The sequence below is a fragment of the Mustela nigripes genome, chromosome 1 (genome assembly GCF_022355385.1).
Source record: "Mustela nigripes isolate SB6536 chromosome 1, MUSNIG.SB6536, whole genome shotgun sequence".
Lineage (NCBI taxonomy): Eukaryota > Metazoa > Chordata > Mammalia > Carnivora > Mustelidae > Mustela > Mustela nigripes.
Genome location: NC_081557.1, coordinates 126401664 through 126427435, shown reverse-complemented (window position 1 = coordinate 126427435; position 25772 = coordinate 126401664). Strand labels below are relative to the sequence as shown.

Sequence of the window (25772 nt, the reverse complement as noted above, 5' to 3'; positions counted from 1 at the left end):
GGTTTATGTTTAAAGAATGAGAGACAAAAAATTGCAGAAAATAAATGATAAATTCTTATTTATTGAAAGACATCCAGTTGAGAAATAGAGAAATAATTGTTAGGTAGGCATATATGGCACATGATTATGATTAAGTTCCACTAATTCATATTTCCAAATTACACTTTCTGCTAAACCCAGAGCATTATATTCATGCAGCAGTGGTAGGGAGCATTGATTTTTTTTTTTTTTAATGTCCATCCTCTTGATAAAGCAATGTAGTATGAGGAACATTTAGTAGAGTCATTTTCTACCATTGGAGTATGTGATACTCTAATGTTAAGAAGAAATCAAGTCTAAGTCTAGGATATTCAGACTAATTATTTGTGATATACAAAACTCAGTCAGTTATATAAATCCAGTAGTTCCACCTGGCTTTCACCTTCTTTGTGTTGAAGTTTTCCATCATTTATGGCTTGTCCCAAGCACAAAATCCTGAGCAATGGGATACCAGGTAATGAAACAACATGGAAGCAGGAGTAGTTTACTTTTGCACACTGTTCAGGAGGCCACGGATTTATCTATAAGTTCTTTTTTCTCTTCTGCAGTATCATTACATAGTTCATCAGATAAATTAGCTGTAGTAGGTGTAGTCTGGGGAGTCACAGTGTGTCCAAACCCTTGGTAGTGACCCATGGGTGAAGGTGGTACAGAAGAGGCAACAGAAATTGCATCTTGTGAAGATGAGGATAACAAGCTTGTATGTTCATTTTGATCTTGATCCTCAGGAAAAAACTTTTTCCTAGGATGTCCCATGACTGTCCTTCCTTTAAAGTAATAGAAAAGTTTCCAAGTTAGCAAAAAGTTGTTTTTACCACTATAAACTTACCATGCTAAGAATAAGTTCTCCCTCCCATCTCTCAATTTGAAGAGCCTTACTGGTACTGCTTTAAACAAAATCTTTTCATCTCTGAAATAGCTACTAAATTGCCCTAGTAGGAGAACTGCAAGAACCTGTCTATTTGGGTGAATGAAATGGCTGGTACTTACCAACATGCCTTACTTGTTCAGAAATATCATCCCTAATATCTGAAACATCCCACATGGCAAGAAAGGAATCAAAGCATGAGCCCTCTTCTGCTTCTTGGACATAGGGTTTATATGAGAAAGTGTAGTGATGAGCAATAGCGGCAAGGAACATCTCAATACAGATGATAAAGTCCTACAATAACAAAAACAAAAAAGTAGCCATCTTTAAGCTTATATCTAGTTTTGTAGATAAAGGAAAAGCACTATTTTTCTCTCTTCTCAACAAGTATTTGAATATCAACAGCTGTTTTTTCCTCATAAGGTTATATCCATTTTTTCTTTTTCTAAAATAACTATTTTTGATCTCTTAAAGGACAAAATGGCAACAATTTATATCTATTTTATACTACCTCAGTCAAGTATGTTTTAGCAAAATACAATGTATTCTCAATCCACTGCCCAAAGACTAAGAGAAATGCACAGAGAGAAACGGACTAGGAAAAACCAAATCTAGGTTCTATTCCTGGTTCTACCACATATTAGTGATGATGGCTAGTCTCTCTAGGGTTCCTCCCTTTCCTCCTCTGCAGAGTGAGGAGAATAGAATCCCCACAGCCTACATGTTATCAGGTTCAGGAGATAATATGTAAAATGGGTAAACAGTAAAGTTTTATTAAGTTCACAGAGAGCACTAACCTGGAGTCCTGTAGCCACAGCTTCTACAGTTTGCCATTCCCATGTATGCTTTTCAGAAATAACGCCAACTTTTACCAACAAAGCAATAACTACTGCTTGCCTATATGTTAGGAAAAGGTAAACGCCATATCTATATCAAGCATAAAATGAGCAGGTGTTTTAAAAATATGCCATTTAAAAAGTTAAACCCCAGTACAACTTGTGGACCACCACACCACCACCACCCTGCCTTCATAGCATACTCCTGAAGACATTGCACATCTATTGTAAATATATTTATCCGCTTTAAAAGTTTATTCTTCCAGTAGTTTCGTCATACGAATTCTGATTATGCATTCTTATACACATGGAACTTCAAAACTTGGTTTATATGTCTTTGTTTTGAAAGTGTATACAAGTAATTAGATTTTAAGTTCTTCCTATACCCAGACAATGCCCAAAACCTGGAACAATAAACATTTAAAATAAAGGACAAGTGTTATTTACACATATATTAATTATTCAGATTATTTTTTAAAACATTTTGAAACCAGTCTTGTTAGAAGTGCTGGAACTACAGACAAACTCAGAAGGCACTGAGTCACAATGAACATTTCCAGCACATCCATGACTATGACCCTAAGGTTAAATTTTAACAGCTAATAATGAAAATGAGATAGTTAAGTTCTGTATGTAAGAATTTTACTTTAATACTGCTTATAATGGTCAGAGAATTAGGAACAACCTAAATGTCAATAGGAGAGTAGTTAAAAAGTTAGATCCACAAAACAGAATACTGAGTAAAACCATAAAAACCCAAATGGTAAGAAAACTATATCCTCACTTTATTGATAGAGAACTATATCCACAGCATACTGAATGTATCCTTGAATTCAGCAAGTTTTTATGGTATGAAACTTTCTGTGGCATTTTATATGTAACATTATCTGCACCACAATATTAATCATTCTTTCTGGGTGGTAGGGTTTCAAGGATGATTCTTTTTCCCCTTTTTGTACTTGTATACTGTTAAATTTGGTGTATTTGTTTCTAGGTCCCCTATCACCCACCCTTTTTACTAAACTGGGACTATGTACAGTTTTGCTGGGTGGCTCAGTGGGTTAAGCCTCTGCCTTTGGCTCGGGTCATGGTCTCAGGGTCCTGGGATCGAGTCCCGCCTTGGGCTCTCTGCTTGGTGGGGAGCCTGCTTCCTCCTCTCTCTCTGCCTGCCTCTCTGCCTACTTGTGATCTCTGTCTGTCAAATAAATAAATAAAATCTTTTTTAAAAAATGTATTTTACTAAGTAAATGAACATTACCTCACATTATTAAATATTGTTATGTTTATCTTTCAAACTATAGACTATTCTCTTATATGAAAGGACCACCATATATTCTTTAATGATTCCTCTAGTGCTGAGACAGGCTGTCTCAAATTATTTTCTTCTTATAAGTGTGATGGTGACCATCTGATCATTTCTTTATGAAAAACCAAGAAGGGCTAAACAGATGAACTTTTCAAAAGGTAAGCAGAAACGTTTTAATTCATTTTCTATATTAAAACTATTTTGAAAATCCTCCCTAATCAATAGTGTTATTGCCCTGTAGAAAATGAGAACATTTATATTCAAGAGAAAGCAACACTTACCAAAAAGAAACAAAAACCACCAGTTTTACACAAAGAAATTTGCCAACAGGTTGGATTGGACTCAGTTCTTCCTTCAGTACTTTGTAAAATAGAAGCAGGCAATACATGGCAAACTAGAAACAAAATTAACAACAGTTAAACTTCAATAAGAATAACTAAATACAGTAACAGAAATAACAGTTACAAACCAGAGACCTGGTACAGAGTAATATTTTAGGCAGTTTTTTCTAGGTTTTCTATTCTGTTATTTTTATTTTATTTTAAAGATTTTATTTATTTATTTGACAGACAGAGATCACAAGCAGGCAGAGAGCCTGATCTGAGGCTTGATCCCAGGACTCTGGGATCATGACCTGAGCGGAAGGCAGAGGCTTTAACTCTCTGAGCCACCCAGATGCCCCTATTCTGTTATTTTTAGATTAATAATGAGCTTTCAGAGTTTACTGTGGATGAAATTACAGGATACGAAATTTCTCAGAAGAGATGTATAATGTCTTCCCTGAAAATGTTTTTAAGTATTCCCTTAGGGGGCCCATAAGGAGAATAATGAATAAATGACTGTCATGAATGGAGGAAAAGGCCCTCATTCAGCCCAAATAAAATAAGCCCTGCTTATTAGACAACATAGTAAATAAGTACTATTTGACTAAAATTATGACCATGAAATATGAAAGGAATCAGGGAAACAATTTTTCTTGAGGGCAGTATGTTAATCCAGTTCAATTTATTTTTTTAAAATAAGTTTTCAAGACTATCGTTTATTTTTAGAAATCAGTTCTAACAACCTAGTGCATTGTACATACAAATAAACATTTCCCTAGAACTTTAGTTTTCCCCATTATAATTATATAAAATGTTCAGGTAAAATATTTTAGAATATGAAAGCAATAAAGAAAAATACAAAGCTGCCCACAGTCTCATTATCCAATCATTCCCTTCTACACACAAGGTGCCTTTTAGCAGGTATCATCAACTAAAATGTAAAATTTTGTTGCCTGACTTTTCCCCCACTTTAAGTATGTTACTTTTTGTATGTTTCACAGGCTTGATCATGACCTGAGCTGAAGGCAGACACTTAACCAACTGAGCCACCCAGGCGCCCCAGACAGTTATTTTTTAGAGCATTTCAGTTTCTAGATCATAGTTTTTAAAAAAGGCATTCACAATTTTCCTTTATTCCACATATATGAGAGAAATTTATTCCTCCATTTTTTTTTCTTTAAAGATTTTATTTATTATTTATTTGACAGACAGAGATCACAAGTAGGCAGAGAGGCATGTGGTGGGGTTGGGGGGGAAGCAGGCTCCCTGGTGAGCAGAGAGCCTGACGCGGGGATCAATCCCAGGACCCTGGGATCATGACCTGAGCTGAAGGCAGAGGCTTTAACCCACTAAGCCACCCAGGCGCCCCTTATTTCTCCATTTTTATTCCAAACTGGTACTGGAGCGCCTGAGTGGCTCAGTTGGTTAAGCATCGGCCTTTGGCTCAGGTCATAATCCAAGGGTCCTGGGATCGAGCCCTGCATCTGGCTCCCTGCTCAGTGGAGAGCCTGCTTCTCTTCCTGTTTGTGCTGCACACCCAGGTGCACGTTCTCAGATATATATATAAATAAAATCTTTAAAAAGAAAAAAACCAAATATTTAAAAAAACCCAAACAAACATGGTACTGTCAAATACCAATTACACTTTTTTTTTAAAGACATAGAAATTTTCTCTTTTTGAGTATGCCTAGGTTATGTGTTTTTTAAGGAGAACACTGTGCTTTCATTTATGATATCCACAAGTATGTAATGACTACCAGAACCAAATGAACAAACATGAACAACAGGTCAAGGTAAAAGTCACCAGATAATTTACAAAGATACTATATTTTTATATATGTATAAAGACATGTTAAAGTTTCTTCAAGTTCCTTCCTATAAATTGAATTTCAAAATTAAAAAACAATGAACTTTATTCCCAAAGAAACTTCTAAGAAAATTAAGAGTCAAAGACACTAATTTAATGTAATTAAAATTAATATTTACTCACCAATTGTGACATGTTGTTTATTATAACCAAATAAGTCCAAGCATTCGAAAAGCTAAAGTTTCCTTCATCATATATACCAAGCAGCTCACAGATTCTTAAAAATGGTAAAAATGAGATTTATGATTAACTAAAACAAAATATAGTTTAAAACACAGCACTGACAGTAATACTTAAATTTACAAGTCAGTTTAGTTAAAAGACCCCATAGATAAGACTCCACTTGATTTTTGGTCAGAGAGGTGGTTTAAAATGAAAATAATTTTCCAGTAATGCTACCATATTATTATCCCTTATCTTAAATCCAAAATAAGACATATACATTGAATTAGAGGAGGTAATTACTAGATTAAAAAAAAATTAATGTCACCTAATTTTGAAAACCTTATTAAGACATGTAATACAAGTCAATACATAAAACTATAATTTTTTCCCCAAACTATCTTGGGAGGTAAATTTTATGAATACCCAGATCTCAGAATTAACTTACATGATTCCCCAGTTTCTAAACTGCAGAAAAAGCATGCCTTCATAAATAAATTAGTTTAATTCTAAGGTAAATGTTACTAAAGAAATGCTAGCTCAAAGGTAAAATAAAGAAATGAATGCTGCCTTCCCCTTTCTTCCCCCTCTTCTCTGAACATGCAAAATTATGATTAACAGATAAAACATGTAATATATTCACTTTATCTGATATTCTTAAATTTTTCGGGAATAGTTTTACCAAATAGCTTAATAATATGCCATTTTACCTCATCTCCTAAGCCTTGTCAGAATTCTTACAAAAGAAAAATATGACTTATCCTTGAAATCTAGTACTCATATTCTAGGTTAACCATATAAAAATAAAACCATATAATGAACCTAAGGTAGCATACTTTAACTTCATGTAACAGATGTTTTTGTAGAGCTATGTGAACATTAATATTCGAAGAAAAAAAAAGCATTTTTTAAAATGTTTCCCAGAAAGCTGTGGAGATTGTTATTTAGAAGAATTCTTTGATGATTCTTTGCTTATAAATGATCATCTTATTTATTGTTTATAGTAGGGTTTCTACATACTCTGTTTTTTATAACAGACTAGATCTATAGCATAAACAAGTAAATTAATGCTCTTTGTGCATCCTCTTATGAAGTCAGAGCATGAGGATTTTAAGAAACGATAATATAAATTCTTTGTACTTACAAAGCAACAATGGTGGTGAATGGTCTGACCACTGTATACTGCAAAACACCCAGTTTGCACCTGAACAGCAATACTCTGCCAAAGAGTGGGAAAAATAAAAACCTTAGAATTTCAACTACTCATTTAAATAGTACCAGATTTTCTCTAAAGCCCCCAAATTAAAATCACTTTGACAAATGATGCCATATTTATATTTCATTCTTTTAATCTTGTCATTCTAAATGATAACTGGGGAAGAATGTAGATGGTGGCAAACATTGTTTAAATGCTATTTTGAAAATAATTTGACAACTACATCTTCTGAAAGATATCCCTTTCTGTGTTTAGTCTCAAATTCCTGATTACTACAGTACAGAAAGAAGTGTATCCCTGTATGTTTCTGGAAGAAAGACTGAATAACAAATGAACTGTATGCATGTAAATGTGAAAGCATATTCAGAAGGTATTATTTACATTTAAGGTTCAGTTTCAAGTTTGGAATTTAAATATCATTCCAGAGAGTATCACTGATTAGATATTATGAAAGGACAAAAAAAGATCCTGCATAAACAGTTTTTATCCTATTGCTGGGCTCACTCAACAGAGGAGAAAATTCACAAAGAGTAACAAAACAAAAAGTCCGGAAATAAAAAAGGCTCTCTACCTTGACAGCCTTGTGCAAGCCTTCTGAAAAGACCAAGTTGCTCTGAGGGCAAATGCTTTATTTCGTACTACTATCAGGAGAACTGATTATCAGTGTTAGGTATTACAAATCCCCTAATTTTAAGAATTATTACATCTAGGGGCACCTGAGTGGCTCAGTCAGTTAAGTGTCAGACTCTTGATTTCAGCTCAGGTCATGATCTCAGGGTTCTGGGATCGAGCCCCATGCTGGCCTCTGCAGTCAGCAGAGAATCTGCTTGAGGAGTCTCTCTCCCTCTGCTTCTCTCCCCATGTGCACACTCTCTCTCAAATGAATAAATAAATCTTAGGGGAAAAAAAAAGAATTACACCTAAACAGGAGACTGAGAATCTGGCATTCAAGCCTTGAGGTGTTATGTTAATAAAACTGAATAAAGAAACTGTTGGGGTTCTGTATGCTGAGAGCCTTCTCCCTGCTGAGATGGTTCACTCCCATTTAAAGTCAAGTGTGCCCCATGTGGAGGCCTAAGGGGTGCACTTGTTGCAAGACCTCCTGAGAGAATGCCTTCACTATAGATGCTGTGCTTCCTGCCCCATACTCTCTATATAGGGTCAAGTCAATTAGCTACCTTTGAAAGCTGTAGAGAATTACTGAACTGGAAGATGTATTTGAAGAAATTGCCCAAAATGTAGCAAAGGTTGAGACAAAGAGAAAATGTGAAAGAGAGTTACAAAGAACTGAACAAAATCAGAATTATTTTTAGTTACAGAGGTCAGTAGAGGAAAGACAAAATCAGAAGAGGTTATGGCTAGGAACTCTGCATAACAGATGAAAGATAAAAATCTACAGGTTGAGGCAACCTGTAAATTAGGCAGGACTAAAGCAGAAATAAAACAATCTAAATACTTCATGGTGAATCTGCAGAACATCGAAAACTGGGTCTTAAATGCAGGTGGAGACAGATCATCTATAATGGAATAACAAACTGACAGGAGAAGCTTAGCAGTAATAATCGAAGGCAGAATTAGGAAGAATAAAATCTTCAAAATGCTTGGAGAAAATTCCTGCCAACACAGAATTACACCCAACAAAACTGTCTTTCAAGGATTAGGGCAAATAAAGATACTTTTGGATAGGTGTACCTGAGAAAATTTGACACTGCTACATTGACACTGCAGGGAACTTTTAAGGGCCAGACTTTAGAAAGAAGGAAATGATCCCACAGAGAGTGGAAATGCAAGGAGCGCAGAGTAAGTAAATTTTTAATATTTGTAGTTAAATCTACAAAAGATTTTAAAAAAGCCTATCCAGGGGCGCCTATCAGTGGGTTAAAGCCTCTGCCTTCAGCTCAGGTCATGATCTCAGGGTCCTGGGATAGAGCCCCACATTAGGATCTCTGCTCAGTGGGGAGCTTGCTTCCTCCTCTCTCTCTGCCTGCCTCTCCGCCTACTTGTACTCTGTCAAATAAATAAATAAAATCTTTAAAAAAATGCAAAAAAAGTGTCTAATTTTTAAGATTAAAGTTAGATTTTAAGTAACTACAGTAAATTTTAGACTCTTTAAGTATTCATGATAACATCAGAAACTATGTGACTTTTAAACCAGTGATAAAAAATGGAATAAGAAAAAAAAATGGAGTAAAAAAACGAAAATAACAACAATAACAAAATAATTAACTACCAGTGGAATCTGGAGTAGCACCCAGGTAGCAAACAGGTTGATATAGCTGCAATAAAGTACATATTTTCGTAATAGGTAAAAATAGTCATGTTAAAATTATAAATTGTCAAAGATTATACCCCGTTCTGCTACTATATGAGCTGTGAAAAAGCTTTTGGTTTTCAAGGTTTCTTAAAAAGTATTTTATAATAAAAAAATCTATAATATATTATTTGTTAAATGTGGGTGTTTTAAAACAGATTTTTCTGTTTACATTTGTTTGTATTCCTCTGTTTGGAAAACTTTAAAATTATTTACTAAAATCTCCATTAGAATGTGGATTCCTGAACTGGATCCTAGAAAGAAAAAGTACATTAGTGGAAAAACTTGGGCAATCGGAAGAATTTGCAATTAGAAGTATGATACCAATGTACTTTCTTTTTTTAAGATTTATTTATTTTAGAGAGAGTGCATCCACAAGCACATGTTGAGTAGGGGGAGGGGCAGAGGGTGAGAAAGAGAATCTCAAGCCAGCTGAGCACAGACCCCCACACAGGGCTTGATCTCAGGACCCTGAGATCATGACCTAATTTGAAATCAAGAGTCCAACACTTAACTGACTGAGACACTCAGGCACCCCACCAATGTATTTCTTAGTTTTGACAAATGTACCATGATTACATAAGATGTTAAACATTAGGGGAAGCTGAGTAAGGGTGTATTATAAATCTGTCTTGTCTTTGCATCTTTACTGTAAATTTAAAAATTATTCTAAAATAAAGGCTTATTTAAAAAATGGAGTCAGTGATAAAAGAACAGAAGACAAAAAGAAAACAAACAGATGGCAAGATTTAAAATGACTATATCAATAATCAAAAAAATCTAAATGGGCTAATTTAAGTGATGAACTGTCAGATTAGAATTCAAAAAATACTAAATTTATAAGACATAATATATCTAAAACATAAGGACATGGAAAAGATGAAAGCCAAGGGTAGAGAAAGATATGCCAGGCAAATACTAAACAAAAGATGAGAAACCTATTAATATCTGAGAAAATAATTTTAAGACAAGAACTTTTTTTTTTTTTAAATTAGAAAGCATGCCTGAGACTGAAGGGGGAGGGGCAGAAGAAGGTAGAGGGAGAGAGACTTAAGCAGACTCCATCCATGCTCAGCCTGGAGCCCAATGCAGGGCTTGATCTCATGACCCTGAGATTATGACCTGAGTCAAAAATCAATAGTTGTATGCTTAACTGACTGAACCTCTCAGGCACTTAAGACAAAAAAGATTATTTGGAATAGAAACAGCATCAAAATATATAAAACAAAAATTGACAGAAGTACAGAAAGAAAGTGACAACCTGGCAGAATTTAAGTATCTTTTTCAGTAACAGTACAAGTAGTCAAAATCAACAGAAATACAGAGAATTTGAATAACACATAAGCTTGAGCCCATCATGCACATAAATATAACACAGCCATTGATTAATATAAAATTTACACTCTCTTCAAACATACAAAACCTTTATAAAAACTGATCATGTACTAAGGACATGAAACAAATCTTAGCCAATTCTAAAGGCTGTCTCAGAGAGAGTATATTCTCTGACTGCAATGAAAAGAAATAAAATGAAAATCTACCCCAAATCCTGTTTGGAAATTTAAAAATATTCCAGAATAACTCCAGTAAAGAAAAAATCCCAATAGGAATTTAAAATGGGATGATAATGAAATTACAGAACATAAAATCTGGGATTTATGTGGTCATGGGATATTAACTAGACTTACTGTGGTGACCATTTTGCAATACATATATGTATTTAATAATTAAATTGTACAACTGAAATTAATATAATGTATGTCAATTACATTTCTATAAAAAAACCTGGAATTCAGTGAATATAGAACTTGAAGGGAAATATACAGTTCTTAATGCAGTATTAAAAAAGGGGATGGCTGGCTGGTTCAATCAGAAGACCAAGTGACTTGATCTTGGAGTGGTTGTGTTCAAGCCCTACATTAGGTATAAAGAATTGGTGTAAAAATTTAAAAACTCTCAAAAAAAAAAAAAAAAGAAAGGCTATGTAAATTAGTGAGCTAAGGCTCTAACATGTTAGGAAAAGATAGTAAACCAAAAGAAATGGGAAAAAGGAAGTAAAAATAGGGCAGAAATTAATGATAGAGAAAACCAATATATTACACAGAAAATCAACAAAGCCAAAAATCAGTTCTTTAAAATTTTTATCATTTAAAATTTTTTAAAAGATTTTATTTAGTTGAGAGAGAGTGAGCAGAGTGAGAGCGAGCACAAGTGTGTGTGGGGGGGTGGGGAACCAGACTCCACTTCCCCACCGAGCAGGGAGCCTGATGTGGGGCTTGATCCCAGGACCTCAGGATCATGACCTGAGCCAAGGGCAGATGCTTAACTGACTGAGCCACCCAGCTGCCCCCAAAATCCAGTTCTTGAAAAGACTAGTAAAAATAGGCAAACTTCTGACAAGATTTTCAAGGAAAAAAATAAAGATACAAACAGCATTACAAATGGAAAACGAATCATAACAACAGATCCAGAAGAGAGTGAGAATATATATAAATGTATGCCCATAAAGATTTATTTATTTGAGAGAGTGTGTGTGCATGTATGAGTTGGGGCAGGAGGGGGAGGTGGGAGGGAGAGAGAATCCCAAGCAGGCTCACTGCTGAGCTTGGAGCCCAACTTGGGGTTCCATCTCAGGAGCCTGAGATCATGACCCGTACTGAAACTGAGGAGGATGCTTACCTGACTGAGACACCCAGATGGCCCTGTCTATACATTTTAAAACTTTTTTTATTCTGCCTAACTCCTAAAAATTTTATTTTTTAAAAAATGATTTCAGAAACAACAGGATGCCTAAATAGTTCTATACTTGTCCTGCCATAAAGTCCAGGTCTAATCTTCAATGGTATAGCTACAGTCTTTTCCTGTGACACACAAATAAAAGGTGATAATGCCTATTCAGGCAGTATAACTTGGATATGAAAATCAGACAGGAACAATTTAAAAAAGGAAAATTATAGTCTAATCTCACTCATGAACATAGATGTAAAAATTCTAAACAAAATATGAGCAAACCAAACCTTGTGGTATAGCAAAGAAGATGATACATCTTAATCACTTTGAATTTATCCTTGAAATACAGGGGGTTTTAACATTAGAAAAGCTATTAATCTAATTTACTAAATTAACAGGTTTAAGGCAAAAACCAACCATCTCAAAAGATACGTTAAAAATTCAAACAAGCCAGGAGTAAAAGAGAGCTAGTTCATTTAACTTGACAAAGGATGCCTACAAAACACCTTTAAAAACATAAAATTCAATTACATTTTATAAGAATTCCCTTTACAATCAGGAATAATTTAAGAATATCTAAGGCTACTCAACTGCACAGTAAGAAGAGAAATATACAGTATAGACTGGAAAGCAAAGAGATCCTTCACTTGAAGAGGACTATCTTCACACAGAACTTAGAAAGATCTACAGACTAAGAAAATTGTAACAGGATTTTTGGATTTAAGACCAAAATGCCAAAACCAACTGCCTTTCTACACACTGGAAGCAATTAAAATGATTTTTAAAATAGATGCCATTTATAATATCAATAAATATGTTTATAAAATCAACAAAGATATGTATGACTTTTGAAAGTACATTTGAGGAAATGTGCTTTACTGAAAGGTAAAGGAAGAGCTAAATAAGTAGAAAGCTAGACCATAATCATGGTAAGACTCAAAAAATCATAAAGATGTCAATAAACCAAAGACAATTCAAATAGCAACAACAACAAAAAAAACCCACAGGTTTTTCAAGCAACTTGCCAAACTGTTCCTAAAGTTTATATGTAAGAGCAAAACCCCCAAAATAGCCAAGATAATAGGGTCAGGGCCCTAGCCCCTCACTTTAAGGTTTATTAATAACTTGTAGTAGTTAGTGTATGGAATTGGTCCAGGAATAGAAAAGTTAACCAATAAAAAAGAAAAACAAAAAAACCAAAACAATAAGCCACAGACAGACCCATACGTGTTGAAACCTGACATAAGACAGAGACAGCAAGATCAGTGAGTGAGGGAGAAGGGAGAGAATGGTGCTAGGACAATTAGCTATCAGAATAAAATGAAACTGCATTTCTACTTCATACAACATAAAACATCGAATGTTTATAAATCTTAATGAGAAATTTTTGAAATCTTTGTAAGAAAAGCACAGGACAATGTTTTTGTAATCCTGTAATTGGAATAGTTTTTTGAACAAGACACACAAAAGTGCTGACTATAAAATAAGATAAATTTAACTATATTAAAATTAAATTCAAAACTTCTATTTATGAAAAGATTTAATAAAGGTGGCAAAGCATGCCAAAAGCTATAAAAAAGGTATTTTCTATACACAGTAAACAAAGACTTGTATCTAAATATATAAATATCCCCTACAAAGCCATGAGACAGACAACCCATTAAAAAATGAGAAACAGGGCGCCTGGGTGTTTCAGTTGGTTAAGCGACTGCCTTCCGCTCAGGTCATGATCTCGGAGTTCCGGGACCAAGCTTCGCATGGGGCTTCCAGTTCCACGGGGAGTCTGCTTCTCCCTCTGACCTTCTCACCTCTATATTCTCTCTCACTCTCTAAGAAGTAAAATCTTAAAAAAAAAACAAAAACAAAAAACCCCCAAAAAAACAGAAATAAGAATTCCTTGGGAAAGGAAATACAAATACTTAATAAACATAAAAAGTTGCTTAACCTCATTACTAATCAAGGAAATCCAAATTAAGACCACAGCAATATACCACTTTATATTCCCTTGACAGGCAAACATAAAGAAGTCAGGGTAATTCCAAATGTAGGTGAGTATGTGGTTCAAGTAGAAGTGTTTTATACTGTCAGTGGGAGAGGAATATGGTACTGCCACTTCAGAAAACAATTTACTACTAACAAGGCTGAACAAACCTAAAGACTTAGCATGCCACTACAAGGTACACACCCTAGGGCAATTTTTTTCAAACTGTCAAATTTAACTTGTTAGGCCATGACCTGAATTTTAAAAACAAGAGGAAGGAAAAGAATATAGAGTAAGGATTAGTACCATTTCATGAAACCATTTCTTTCACCAGTATACTAAATCAACTGGTAAATGGTTTCCCCTCCTCCATACACAATTTAAGGTTCACTGAAAGAAAACTCAATGTGCTCACTGTTTATGTTACAGCAAGAGGACAAAAAGTTGACCTAGTTTTTTAATCAATTAACAACTGCAAACTTGCCAACTATTTACATCTTATAACCAAAGCACTATACTGAATTATCCTAAACAGCAGAGCCTAATTAATTATCAGAGTTTTAACACCAGTTACCTATTAAAGGGAGACTGGTAGCCTACAATGCATTTATGCATAAGAGCCGTTTTATTATTACTAAAGCCATACCTCTAAATTACATAACATAGGTAAACACTTAATCTTTTTTCAATGCAAAGAATACCTGAGTTATAACCATGGATGCACTGCTGACATTATTCAGGCAGCAGCTATTAAAATTCAAGTCTCAGGGAAAAAAATGAAACCAACTCAGAGATTTAACAAGAATAAATGTAATTGTGTAGTGAGGAACAAATCAATTCCACAAGCACAGACTAGGGGGATTTTGACCAGTAGTATCCCTTGAAAAAGGTTTGGGGTTTTAAGTGGACCCCTAGCTAATTGTGATGAGCCACCCTGAAGAGAGAGCTAGAGTCTCATTTTTAGGTTCTGTAGTATTAGGAGGAGAGTCCTAATCAAAGCCAAGCCATCATCATTGTATTTACTGGATCACTGCAATCTCTTCCATCCTTGTCCACTCTCAATTCAGTCCACAAAGAGCACAATAATCTCTAAAAATGAAATTTGGGCACTAGTTCTCTATTCAACATCCTATAATGGTTTCTCACTATCCTGACCAAACTTTAGACAGGTCTCCTCTGAGCTGTCTTTTCTTTTCTTTTTTTTTTTTTTTTTTAAGATTTTTATTTATTTATTTGACAGACAAAGATCACAAGTAGGCAGAGAGGCAGGCAGAGAGAGAGGAGAAAGCAGGCTCCCGGCTGAGCAGAGAGCCTGATGCGGGGCTCCATCCCAGGATCCTGGGATCATGATCTGAGCCAAAGGCAGAGACCTTAACCCACTGAGCCTCCCAGGCGCCCCCTTGAGTTGTCTTTTCAACTAGGCATCATTCTCAGGCCTTGTCCTTGGGGCCTAAGTCAGACTGAGTAAGAATACTGCTAAGTCATCCCTCTACCCCGATACCTGATTACCCTTGATCCTTGCCAAGCTCCTCACCTCCAGCCTTGATGTGTAAGTGCTTGGTCTGCCCTTCCCAAGAATTCTATTATGTCATTTTAAAGAGAATTCCCCTTCCCTTGATGTCTCCTCTCAGTAATTTTCCATCCAGTGATCACCTCAATCTGCTCATTAGCTATAAATCTCTCTATCCATATTATATTTGTTGCTGGGCACAGTTATCTCTCCCCCATTTCAAACTTAAAATAGTTTTCTTTTACTATTCCTCTTTCATAGTCTTTTCCTTTACCTTCATAGCATTTCCTGATGTAAGTAACTCTGTATTTGTGTCTTCATTTAATTCCAAACGTCCGAACTGAAATGTAGGTTCTAGGAGTTCTACATCTGTTATATGCACTAGAATATATCTATATATTGGCACATACTAAGTGCTCAATACATATCAAGTGTGTTAATGAGCATATTAAGAGCTTACCATTTAAAATAGCTAGGTAGCTCCCTGTCATTGCACGTGTATAAACTAGAGACATATATAGTCCCAATGTTGGACAAATGGTTCTGTATTGCATAGTAGGCAATACAGGTCTCCCTAGGTTGTAGATCTACACTGATTACTGTAACTCCAAATCATTATAGTTATCTTGATTGGCAACTTTCACCTTAGTCCCCATTATCAGTGATCAAATCCTATCAGATCTTCAGTTGCAACCTCTTCCTTTCATTCTAATTTCACCTCTCTTTCTCAGCTTATCTCACAAATGGGACTAAAATAACAACTTCCTAATTTATTTCTCCATTTCTGGAATATTCCTCCCTCCAATGCATTCTTTATAGTATTACAAAATTAATCTTTCTAAAATGGTACCTTCAAAAGTTTCCTTGATGAAAAATATCCAATGGCTTATTCATATAAAAAATGCAATCTTAGCTTCAACTGAAATTTTCAGGCTTTATTTTTCTTTATTGTCCTCTACTGCTATAGAATAAGGCCAACAGACCATTATATAGTACTAGAATAAACACTAAACACTTACCCACTTAGACTATCTTATCCCTGGGTCTTACACCTGATTTTGCCATTAACTAGCTATGTAATCTTAATCTCTGTAGATCCTGGGTTTCAACAGTAAAAGGATGTTGACTAAATGATTCACAGAGTTTTCTTCCCTGCAAGTTATCTATTTAGGATAAATAATGTACAAGAGAGTTCTTCGTTTGTGTGGATTATAAAAATGTGTTTTCATACTCTTTAAACTTGACTATGAACTACTTGAGGGTAGGAACTCTTCTTAAACTTTCAGTCCTGCTCCTAGTACTTAACATGCTGCTTTACAGAGAAATGACTGGTGCTTAAAAATTTTGTCTAAATACATAAAAAGATTAAAATCAGTCATACTTACTCTCCCATTGTCCATGGTGGACAGCAACACAATGGAGGGAAATGTTTCTGCTGATCTTTGGCTTCAAGGATTAATACCAGATTTGGATACCGGTTAGTCAGATAATTGGTAAGGAATCCCATAAAGTTGTAAATGACATAAGCTTCATAACATTCCCTGCAGGTATCCACATATATTGCAATGCTGGGGTATTTCAAAGCTATCCACTATGAAAAAACACAGATGTTAAAAATATTGCAGCTAAAACGAATTGCCATTCCAATTCATGGTTATCACAATGCTAATTTTTAAACTTGGTATTTACATCAAACTTTCTAAAATTTATCAGAACTACCAGACAATCTGTGAAATGAATTTTTAAAAGCAAAAAAGGTACTGGATACGTAAAAACATTCGTGTTGGGGGGGAGGGTGTAAATAGTATGAAGAAAGAAGCTAAATTACTCTGTAATTAGGTTCTTAAATATAATCTGAAATTTTTCTTGAGATAATCATAGAAAATGCAATTAAAGATATTTCCTTTATATTTAACCAAATTAAAGCAGTGATCTGTGACAACTCCATGTTTGAATCCATCAGGGACGGGTTTTTCCCCCCCAAAACATAAAAAGGATGATAATGTCATTTTAAATATTATATTTTTTAAAGGACTAAGAGCTAGTACTTAGAAATTTTACACGACTAAGCAAAAAAAAAAGCTATAGATTTTTTAAAATTTAAAACACCCATCTTTGCTATTGTCATACTTCATCTTTTTTACTAATATTAAAAACAAGTGAATCTTTGCACTTTTCTTACTAATCTGACTCCTTATTGCCAAATAATAAACTTTCATTACTGTAAGCATTCTGTAAATATAGTTATATCATCAAGCAAGTTCTTAGCCAATGAGATAAAATTAAATATACTTACACTATCTAAACTGTATATAGGTACCATCCAAAGAATCCTAGTTGGAAAGCAAAGCATAAATTAAAAACATTTTACATCACAGTTATGAAATAAGTGAACATAACACTAGAAGAATTAAAATATATTCACACTTACCTTATTATTGGTTTCTGTAGTTCCGGTTGTGTATAATGCACTAAATGTTGCAATATCACCCACAGCGATATAGGTATAGTCAATAGCAAAAAGATTCCAGCAATAAACCAAGCCTTGGTGTGTATTCCAACCTTTAAAAAAAATAAATATTAATAAAATAAATCCTGATATTATAACTGAAAAGCTAAATAGAGAATCACAAGCAGGCTCCACGCTCAGGATAGAGCCCAACTCAGGGCTTGATCTCATGCCTTGAGATTACGACCTGAGCCGAAATAAGAATCAGACACTTAACTGACTGAGCCACCCAGACACCCCAAAAAAATCTTTTATGGTCTACTCCTTTGCTTTTATGTTTGGAGAGTTAAAATCCTACCTACATTTTCTATAAATTTTATTGTTACCCAACATGTTAGTAGAACATGTACAGAGTATTTATTGCCTAATAACTTTGCTAAGTTTTTTATATGTTTTATGTCTTTTAACCCTCCCACTTGATAAGTACTGCCAGAACTACTGTCCAAATAAACTGTGTTAATTCATGCTACTTCTATTATATACAACAGTATCAACTCAGGATATTACATTTTAAAAAGCTATAATTTCATTTTTTAGGTATCTGATCAATATTTTATCCTTTAAAAGCTTACTCAATTTCTAAAAATATACTTTGGATGATTTTTTTTTAAAGATTTTATTTATTTATTTGAGAGAGAGAGAGAAAGAGACAGCATGAGCAAGGGGGAGGAGCAGCGGGAACAGGGAGGAGCAGACTCCATGCTGAGTAGGAAGCTGGATGAAGGGCTGGATTTGGAGGACTCTGGGATCATTACCTGAGCTGAAAGCAGACGCTTAGCTGATTGAGCCACCCAGGCACCCCTGAGCTATCTCATCTTAAGGTAGAGTTGAAGCAATTCACTCACTTTCCTGCCCACCCCCCCAAATTCTGAACTTCTGTTCTATCTGTGGAGCACGAGGGAGTGAATTTTATATTAATTTGTGAATTCACTCTTCAAGGCAGGAGTACAAATTAATGCTCATTTTTTTAAAGGAAAAAAAGTGGGCATTTAATTTTGGTACTTTTGGGATGTGAACAGTTAATTAAAAGAGCTAAAGTCCACAACTTCTAGTTTTACTTTTTTTGAACAGGATTTTTTTTTCAACAGGGGTATAAAAAACGTAAGTATAGAGAGAACAAATGCATTTTTACAACAATGAACTTCTACACTAAACAGTATGGAAAACCTGAAAAGCAAACACAGTTAGCCCTTGAACAATTTGACAGAACCCCAACTCCTGTACAGGTGAAAATCTGTATATAATTTTTGATTCCCAAAAACTAACAGCCCACTACTGATCAGAAGCCTTACCTATCATATAAATAGTCCTTTAATAGATATTCTGTATGTTACATATATGTTTTCTTAAAGTAAGCAAGTAAGCTAGAGAAAAGAAAATGCTATTAAAAATCAAAGAGAAAATACATTTATAGCACTACACTGTATTTACTGACAAATATCTGTGTGTAAGTGGACCTATAGCAGTTCACACCCATGCTGTTCAAGGACTAATTACACAAAAAGTATTGCTGAATGCTGGGGAATAATCAAAACAGTAAGTGAAAGCTAAGTATGTAGAGATGAAGATTCTAAAAGCAATGTCTGTGCAATCATTTTCCAGGATTTTTGCTTGGCTCAATTTCATTTAATATTTAGTACCGGTGGTCCCAGACTTACCTGATTCAACTTTCAATTTCTTGACTTTACAATGGTGCAAAAATAATGTGCATTCAGTAGAAACTATACTTCAAATTTTGATCTTTTCCTCAGTGTTTTGCTGTGTGGTCTGATGTTCTCCTGATGCTGGGCAGGGGCAGGGAGCTGTAGCTCCCAGTCAGAGATGGGATCAGGAGGGTAGACAATCTATACACTTAACAACTTCCTTCACATGTGATGGGATTACATCTGGAAAAACCCATAAACCCATCAACCCATGAAAAACCCATAAACCCATTGTGGTTGAAATACCCTCAGTTGAAACTGCATTTAATGCACTTAGCCTGCCAAACAGTATAGCCTAGCCTTGCCTCCCTTAAACATGCTCAGAACTCTTACATTAGCCTACACTTACTTGGGCAGAATCATCTAAAACACAGCCTACTATAAAGTGTTCAAGATCTCGTATCTCATGTAATTTACTGAATACTGAAAGTGAAAAACAGAATGGCTATATGGGCACAGAAGGGCTTTAACTGTATCGATTGTTTACCCTCATGATTGCAGGGCTGGTGGAAAGCGACAGCTTGCTGCCCTGGCCCAGCATCATGAGAAGAACATTACACTACAAAGCACTAACCCAGGAAAAGATCAATATTCAGAATCTGAAGTACAGTCTCTACTGAATGTATACTGCCTTCATACTACTGTAAAGTCAAAAAAATCGTAAGTCAAACCATCATAGTTGAGAACCTTCTGTATACCCACAGTGCCATTCTGTTTTTCACTTTCAGTACAGTGTTCAATAAATGACATGAGATATTTGATACTTTATTATAAAATAGCCTGTGTTAGATGATTTTGCCCAACTGTAAGCTACAATTATTCTGAGCATATTTAAAGTGGCTAGGCTAAGAGATGATGTTTGGCTGGTTAAGTGCATTAAATGCATTTTTACAGACAATATTTCCCACTTATGATGGGCTTATCAGGACATAACCCCATTATAAGTCAAGGAAGACCCATGTTCCTTTTAACGATGACCTAGAATAATAATAGCAGCATATTCTAGATCTTCTCTGTTATAAGGTGACAATTAAGAACTGTATTGTCAAGTAATTTTAATGCCCACGTTTGTTGTTATAATTCCTTACTGCCAACTTGGTGGTAGACTTAAGAGAAAAATGATGTGCTTGTGACTAATGAAGGCCAAGCATCCTCAGTGTGCTATAAAAAAGAAAGTTCTTTTCAAATGATCATAAAACAAGTGACTACAGAACTGAGTCATTTGGCAACTGAGTGATGCCAAATTAAAAAAAAAATCTTGCATCAAAGAGTTAGTACCATTTCTACATTGCAGGTGGTAGTTTCAGAAACACATCATCTGTCCATATTGATGCCATTAATTTGAATCACTGGTTTTATAGTTTTTTGACTTTTGAGATACCTAAAAAAGCTATATGCATCTGTTTTGTGTGCACATATATTTAAGAAGTAAGTAAATGTTAGGTATCTGTAGAAATTATTAATATAATTATTATCTTTAATTTAATTTACATTTATTTCTCAATAAATTATTCACAATTGAATTGATATGAGGATATCATTAAGATTATTAGACTTATCAGCCATAAGTGGAGATATGTATTATAGATTTTTCCCTCCTATGGTAACTTGAAGAAAGCAGAGAGGAAAGAAAAAACCATTAAGGACAATCATCCAGGAGTGAGTTAAATAAAGCTGAGCCAAATGCTTTCAGAGCAGAGAGTAGAGTGCAATGAGAGTGCTCTCTGGATTCAATCCTCAGGAGAAGAGAGGAGCACTTACATAGAGAGAAGCTACTTGGGGCATAAGGACACGTAGGGCAGGGTAAAATGACAGCAGAGTAGTTTGACAGTATGTGTGCATTTAACTTACTGGACTTCCATTATTCATGCTTAACCAAGTAAGAGACAGAAATAGTTTAAGTAGTTCAGATGGTCATCTTCCCATTCCAATAAGTAAGTATATGCCCCTCCGTGGCACAGGATGGGCTCTATGAACTTCCTATTTTTTACTATCTCAGTTCCCACTGACTTCTCACTGTAGAAGCACAGGAATTCTAGTGTTTAAAACACAAAAATGTTTTTCATGCAAACTGTTCCTTAACATTTAGTGCTCAAGCAAATGTATGTTACTCTGCTTCAGGCGTTCAACTGAGAACCCAATCCCAACTAAGATGTTATTCCACATGAAAAAGAAATTGGGGCTCCAAAGCAATAGTGAAATTTTAAAAACAGTGATAATTAGGGTTTACTCAACACCTACTATGTGGCAGGCCCCACGTTACGCATTTCCTACCCATAGGATGAGGACAACTCCTATGATACACAGGTTTTAAGAAGATCAAATAAAATTACACCTAAATCTTGGGGACATGCTCTACTTATTGTATGTAACCTTAAAAACAAAACACAAGAGAAAAAAAAACCCAAACCAAAAAAACCTGACTTAACCCACACTCCTATCCATAATGCCATTCATTTCTCTGGTCCATTTCATAGTAAAAACACTCAAAACAAAACCAAAAATGAACAAAAAAACTTGTCTTCGTATCCTGATACCACTTCTTTGACTCACATTCATTCTTCCAACAGTTTCAGTCCCTACAGCTCCACAGAAACCATTCCTAGGATCACCAATGACCATCCTACCTTATGAAAACCAGCAGACGACTCAGGAGCACTATTCAGCTCCTGAAAACACTCTCCTTTTCTGGCTTCCAGACACCACTCATTCTCTTTCCTCACTGGCTGAGGAAAACAAAAAGTTCCTATTCCTCTACCAGATTTCTAAATGTTGGTGCCAGGTTCTTAGCCTCTATAATCTCATTCACCCTTACGGATTTTTTTTTTTTTCCTAAAGATTTCATTTATTTATTTGACACAGAGAGAGAGCCAGTGCACAAGCCAGGGGGTGTGGGAGGGGGAGAAGCAGGCTCCCCTCTGAGTAGGTAGGCTGATGCAGGGCTCCACCCCAGGACTCCAGGATCACCACCCGAGCACAAGACAGGCACTTAACCAACTGAGCCACCCAGGCACCCTATCCTTATGACTTTAGGCACCATCTCTTTCCTGACAACTCTCATTTTAATATCTGCAGCTCGAACCTTTCTGAACTCTTGCCTTGCATATCCAACTGTGTATCTGACATGCCGACCTGATGGTCTCTCATCCACTTCAAACTAAATGTCCACAGCAGAACTCAAATTTCTCTCAAACCTGTCCCGATCAACTTTCCATCTCAGTAACTGGTATCACTATTTACCCTACTGTTCAAGATAAAAAAAAACTCACAGTCGTTCTTGATTACTTTCTTTCTTTCATTGCCTCTCCTCCCCAACCCAACCTTTGGTAAAGTCCTGTTTCTTCACTGCCAAGGATACTTCAAATTCACTTTTCCATCTCTATTTCTACTATCCTGATTTGGGTCATAAGTCATTGTAACTCAGGCACTGATGACTTCTTAACTATAGTGAAGAGCTTTCTAATGTCCCTTTACTTCCACTTAATTTTCCATAGCTGTAGTGGTGTTTTGAAGATGCCCAATTGTTCATTTCTTAGATTTTTTTTTAGTTTCTTCCATAGCATTTTGTGCAATTTTATTTTACTGATTTGGGGTTTTGTTTGTTTGTTTTTCTTTCTTTCTTTCTTTTTTTTTTTTTTTGTTGTTGTTGTAGTAGTGGTCTCACCACGAAGTTCCATGCAAGTGGGAACCAGGTTTTTAGCTCTCACCATACTGAACACATGCCTGATTTATCACTGGGATGAAGGAAAGTTTGCAATTTTTAAACAGGGTAGCTGGGTGACATGAGTGGGCCTGAAGGACATAAAGGAATAAGAATACCAGCTGGGATAAGAGAATGCCACGAATGGGGAACATTTAATGTAAGGGCCGTAGCCTACCCCAAATGTCTGAGCAAAATCACTGGTAGAAGCCCAGAATTGGGGTAAGTCAGAGGGGGATGAGGTGGGGGTGGTGGCAGATTATGCCGGGCTATACTGGCCATAGTTAAAGCTGCCGGCTTTTAATCTGGAACTCTGAGTGATTGGAAAATTTACAGAAGAGGCACATACTGTGACTTAGGTTTTAATCAGATAATTTGGCTGGTGAATTGAGAATAGTCCAGATAAGACATGAAGAGAATTTGGTTCAGGGTGTTTGCAGTAGAGACTGCAGATTAAAATTTTCCTTACAAGCTGGCACTTAAAAACCACAGGTAACTAACAGCTAAGTGAAATCTTACATTGGATTGATATTGATATTAAATGTATTAGCCTTAAAAGGAGTTCCTATGACACACTCCAAAAAAATACTCCCAAGTAAGAGAATCCTAGTTGTATGAAGATGTCTATACTTGATTTCTGGTAGACAAATCATGAGAATAATCTACACTTCTAACAAATGGGGACTATTTAACATAGTGGAATATTATATTAACATGACAAATAACTACATAGGCTATGCCAATATGGGAAAGTCAACAAAATATAATTTAGTGAACATAGAGAAAACAAATTGTATATTAAGCTGCATTTTGTTTAATTATTTAAGAATCATTTCCAAAGCCTAAAATAGCCTTGGGCTTGCCATTGCTCTTGTAAAATAGGTGTTGCTAAATAAAAGTACTTTCTGGTATTTATTAACTTAGAATTGAAAACTCACTGTACAATTTTTATAAAGTACCCATCTGAGTTGAGTATTTACCTTGGGGTCTTCCAGCTTGTAGTACACTTTACTGATGTCACAATAAGAATATGACATCAAAAAATATACAAGGGACTTTCTGCAAAATCTTTGTGGGTTAAGAGCTAGAGCTAATTTCTAATTAAAAACAAACTACAAATTTAAACCCACTAGAATCCTTTAATTCAGGAAGCTAGTTAAGTGCTAACAGAATTCAAATACATGGTTTTCAAGGTTGTTTCTTTGATCTAGTCAAGTCCAGTATCTGAACAGATCAGATTTCAGGAATAAAATTACCTTACTTTCTGGGAATTGATGAATACTTGCAAAAGAGTGCTCTTCTAAGCAGCAATCTTAATATAGTCTATTTTCTCAACCTGGTCCTCCTTCCACCCGCAGCATGCTTTGAAATACCGTGAACAAGAAACCAGACAGGTTTATCAACTAAGACTGGGCTCATTTACATGACGTAATTTTCAGGATATCAAGTCTGGGGCATCTGGGGTAAAAAATGGGCCACCTTAGATAGAAGAAAGGGTGGACACTCATGGTGAAGGACCTTCTTACCTCCAGCTTCTGTAATTCCCACACGCACAGAGGAACCGCAACCACTATGGACACCAGGTAGATGACCACCGCTAAAGGTCGAATCCACTGTCTCCAATTCCTCCAGGTACAAGTGCAAGGCATGTTTCCGCATAAATCAGCTCCAAGTAGCAAGGAAAAAGAGCTCGAAGGAGATTGTAACGGGGAGCCCTGTTCTTTGGCTGTCGTGTCAACTCGCATACTACAGAGAACAGCTGTTGGGGGACTCTACCAGCAGCTCGAGCCGCCTCCTCGGCCCGCGCTGTGCTTTCTGCTGCTGCTACCGCAACTGCGGCCGCTCAGGGTGTTAGCAGGGAGCAGTGCGGGCAGCATCCTTTCTTCCCTGCCCCGCATCTACCCAGTTCTTCCGCGGTGGAATCCCCGGGCGGAGCCGCTGCCCTCACCTGGGTATCGCCCAGAGCTCCGCCTGCACCATGGCCTCGAGGACAGCGGCGCCGACCAGGACCGACTTCTAAACGCCCTGCACACAGTTTGGTTCTGTCCCGCAGCTGCCTGTCCACTTGCTCTTTTCTTGGGTAGTTGAGCTTCCTCCCTCCCGCGCCTGCAGGGGTCTCTTGGCCCGATTCTGCCGGCAGACAAGAGGCGAGGACTCAAACCCGCGGCGGCCAGGATTTCCTCACTCACTCCCACGGGACATCCCCCACAGCGGAACCCAAGGCCAACCCAGGGCTTCCGCTTCCGCCCCCGCTGTTTGAAGGTGCTGATTCGTCTACACTGCCAAGCTGGGCCCACCCCATCCGGCTCGCTTTACACTCTCTGATTGGTCATTTGCAGGGGGCGGGGCTGTAGAGAGGCGTAGAAAGGTGAGAAGGTTGGGAAGAGGAGGAGGTAGTTGGGAGCTGTTGGAACTGGCAGGGGTTCCCGGTGGCCGGTGAACAGGATTCTGGAAGCTGTGACGAAATGTTTGAAAAGACTTGAGGAATACCTGCTGCATTCTCCTCGCTGTATTCCAGCATTAAGAAAGCCTGGGTAAGAGGTTAGAACAAAGATCCCCGGTTCTCTCTGGGAGTGCATAGGGGAGCCGGAATAAGTCCGTGAAGAACGGGAAACGTCCTCCTGGTTTTCTATCAGTTTTTAGACTCCAGGGGAGGGCTACTTAGTTATTTCTGGATCCTGCAGAACATTCTGAAGGTAGCTTCATTTTAG

General features: G+C 36.3%; 1 protein-coding gene across 1 annotated transcript; it reads right to left on the bottom strand.

Moving 5' to 3' along the window:
• Window positions 1–41: 41 nt before the first annotated feature.
• Window positions 42–25295, bottom strand: TMEM184C (transmembrane protein 184C). Its single transcript, XM_059373442.1, has 10 exons — window positions 24588–25295; window positions 17581–17711; window positions 17446–17482; window positions 16535–16740; window positions 6546–6620; window positions 5363–5456; window positions 3331–3443; window positions 1705–1804; window positions 1030–1201; window positions 42–806 (listed from the first exon to the last, which is right to left on the bottom strand). Exons 1-10 carry the CDS (start codon window positions 24804–24806, stop codon window positions 541–543), a joined length of 1413 nt encoding a protein of 470 aa, XP_059229425.1. The 5' UTR covers window positions 24807–25295; the 3' UTR covers window positions 42–540.
• Between the last annotated feature and the right edge of the window lie 477 nt (window positions 25296–25772).

Bases quoted from the DNA above. Each gene is read 5' to 3' on its own strand.
- TMEM184C (XM_059373442.1), bottom strand. From the start codon at position 24,806: ATGCGAGTTGACACGACAGCCAAAGAACAGGGCTCCCCGTTACAATCT. The intron at 17,483-17,580 runs GTAAGTGTGAAT...CTTTCCAACTAG, and splicing joins CTACAGAAACCAATAATAAG to GATTCTTTGGATGGTACCTA. The intron at 1,805-3,330 runs GTAAGTGTTGCT...CCTAACATATAG, and splicing joins GTGGTTTTTGTTTCTTTTTG to GCAAGCAGTAGTTATTGCTT.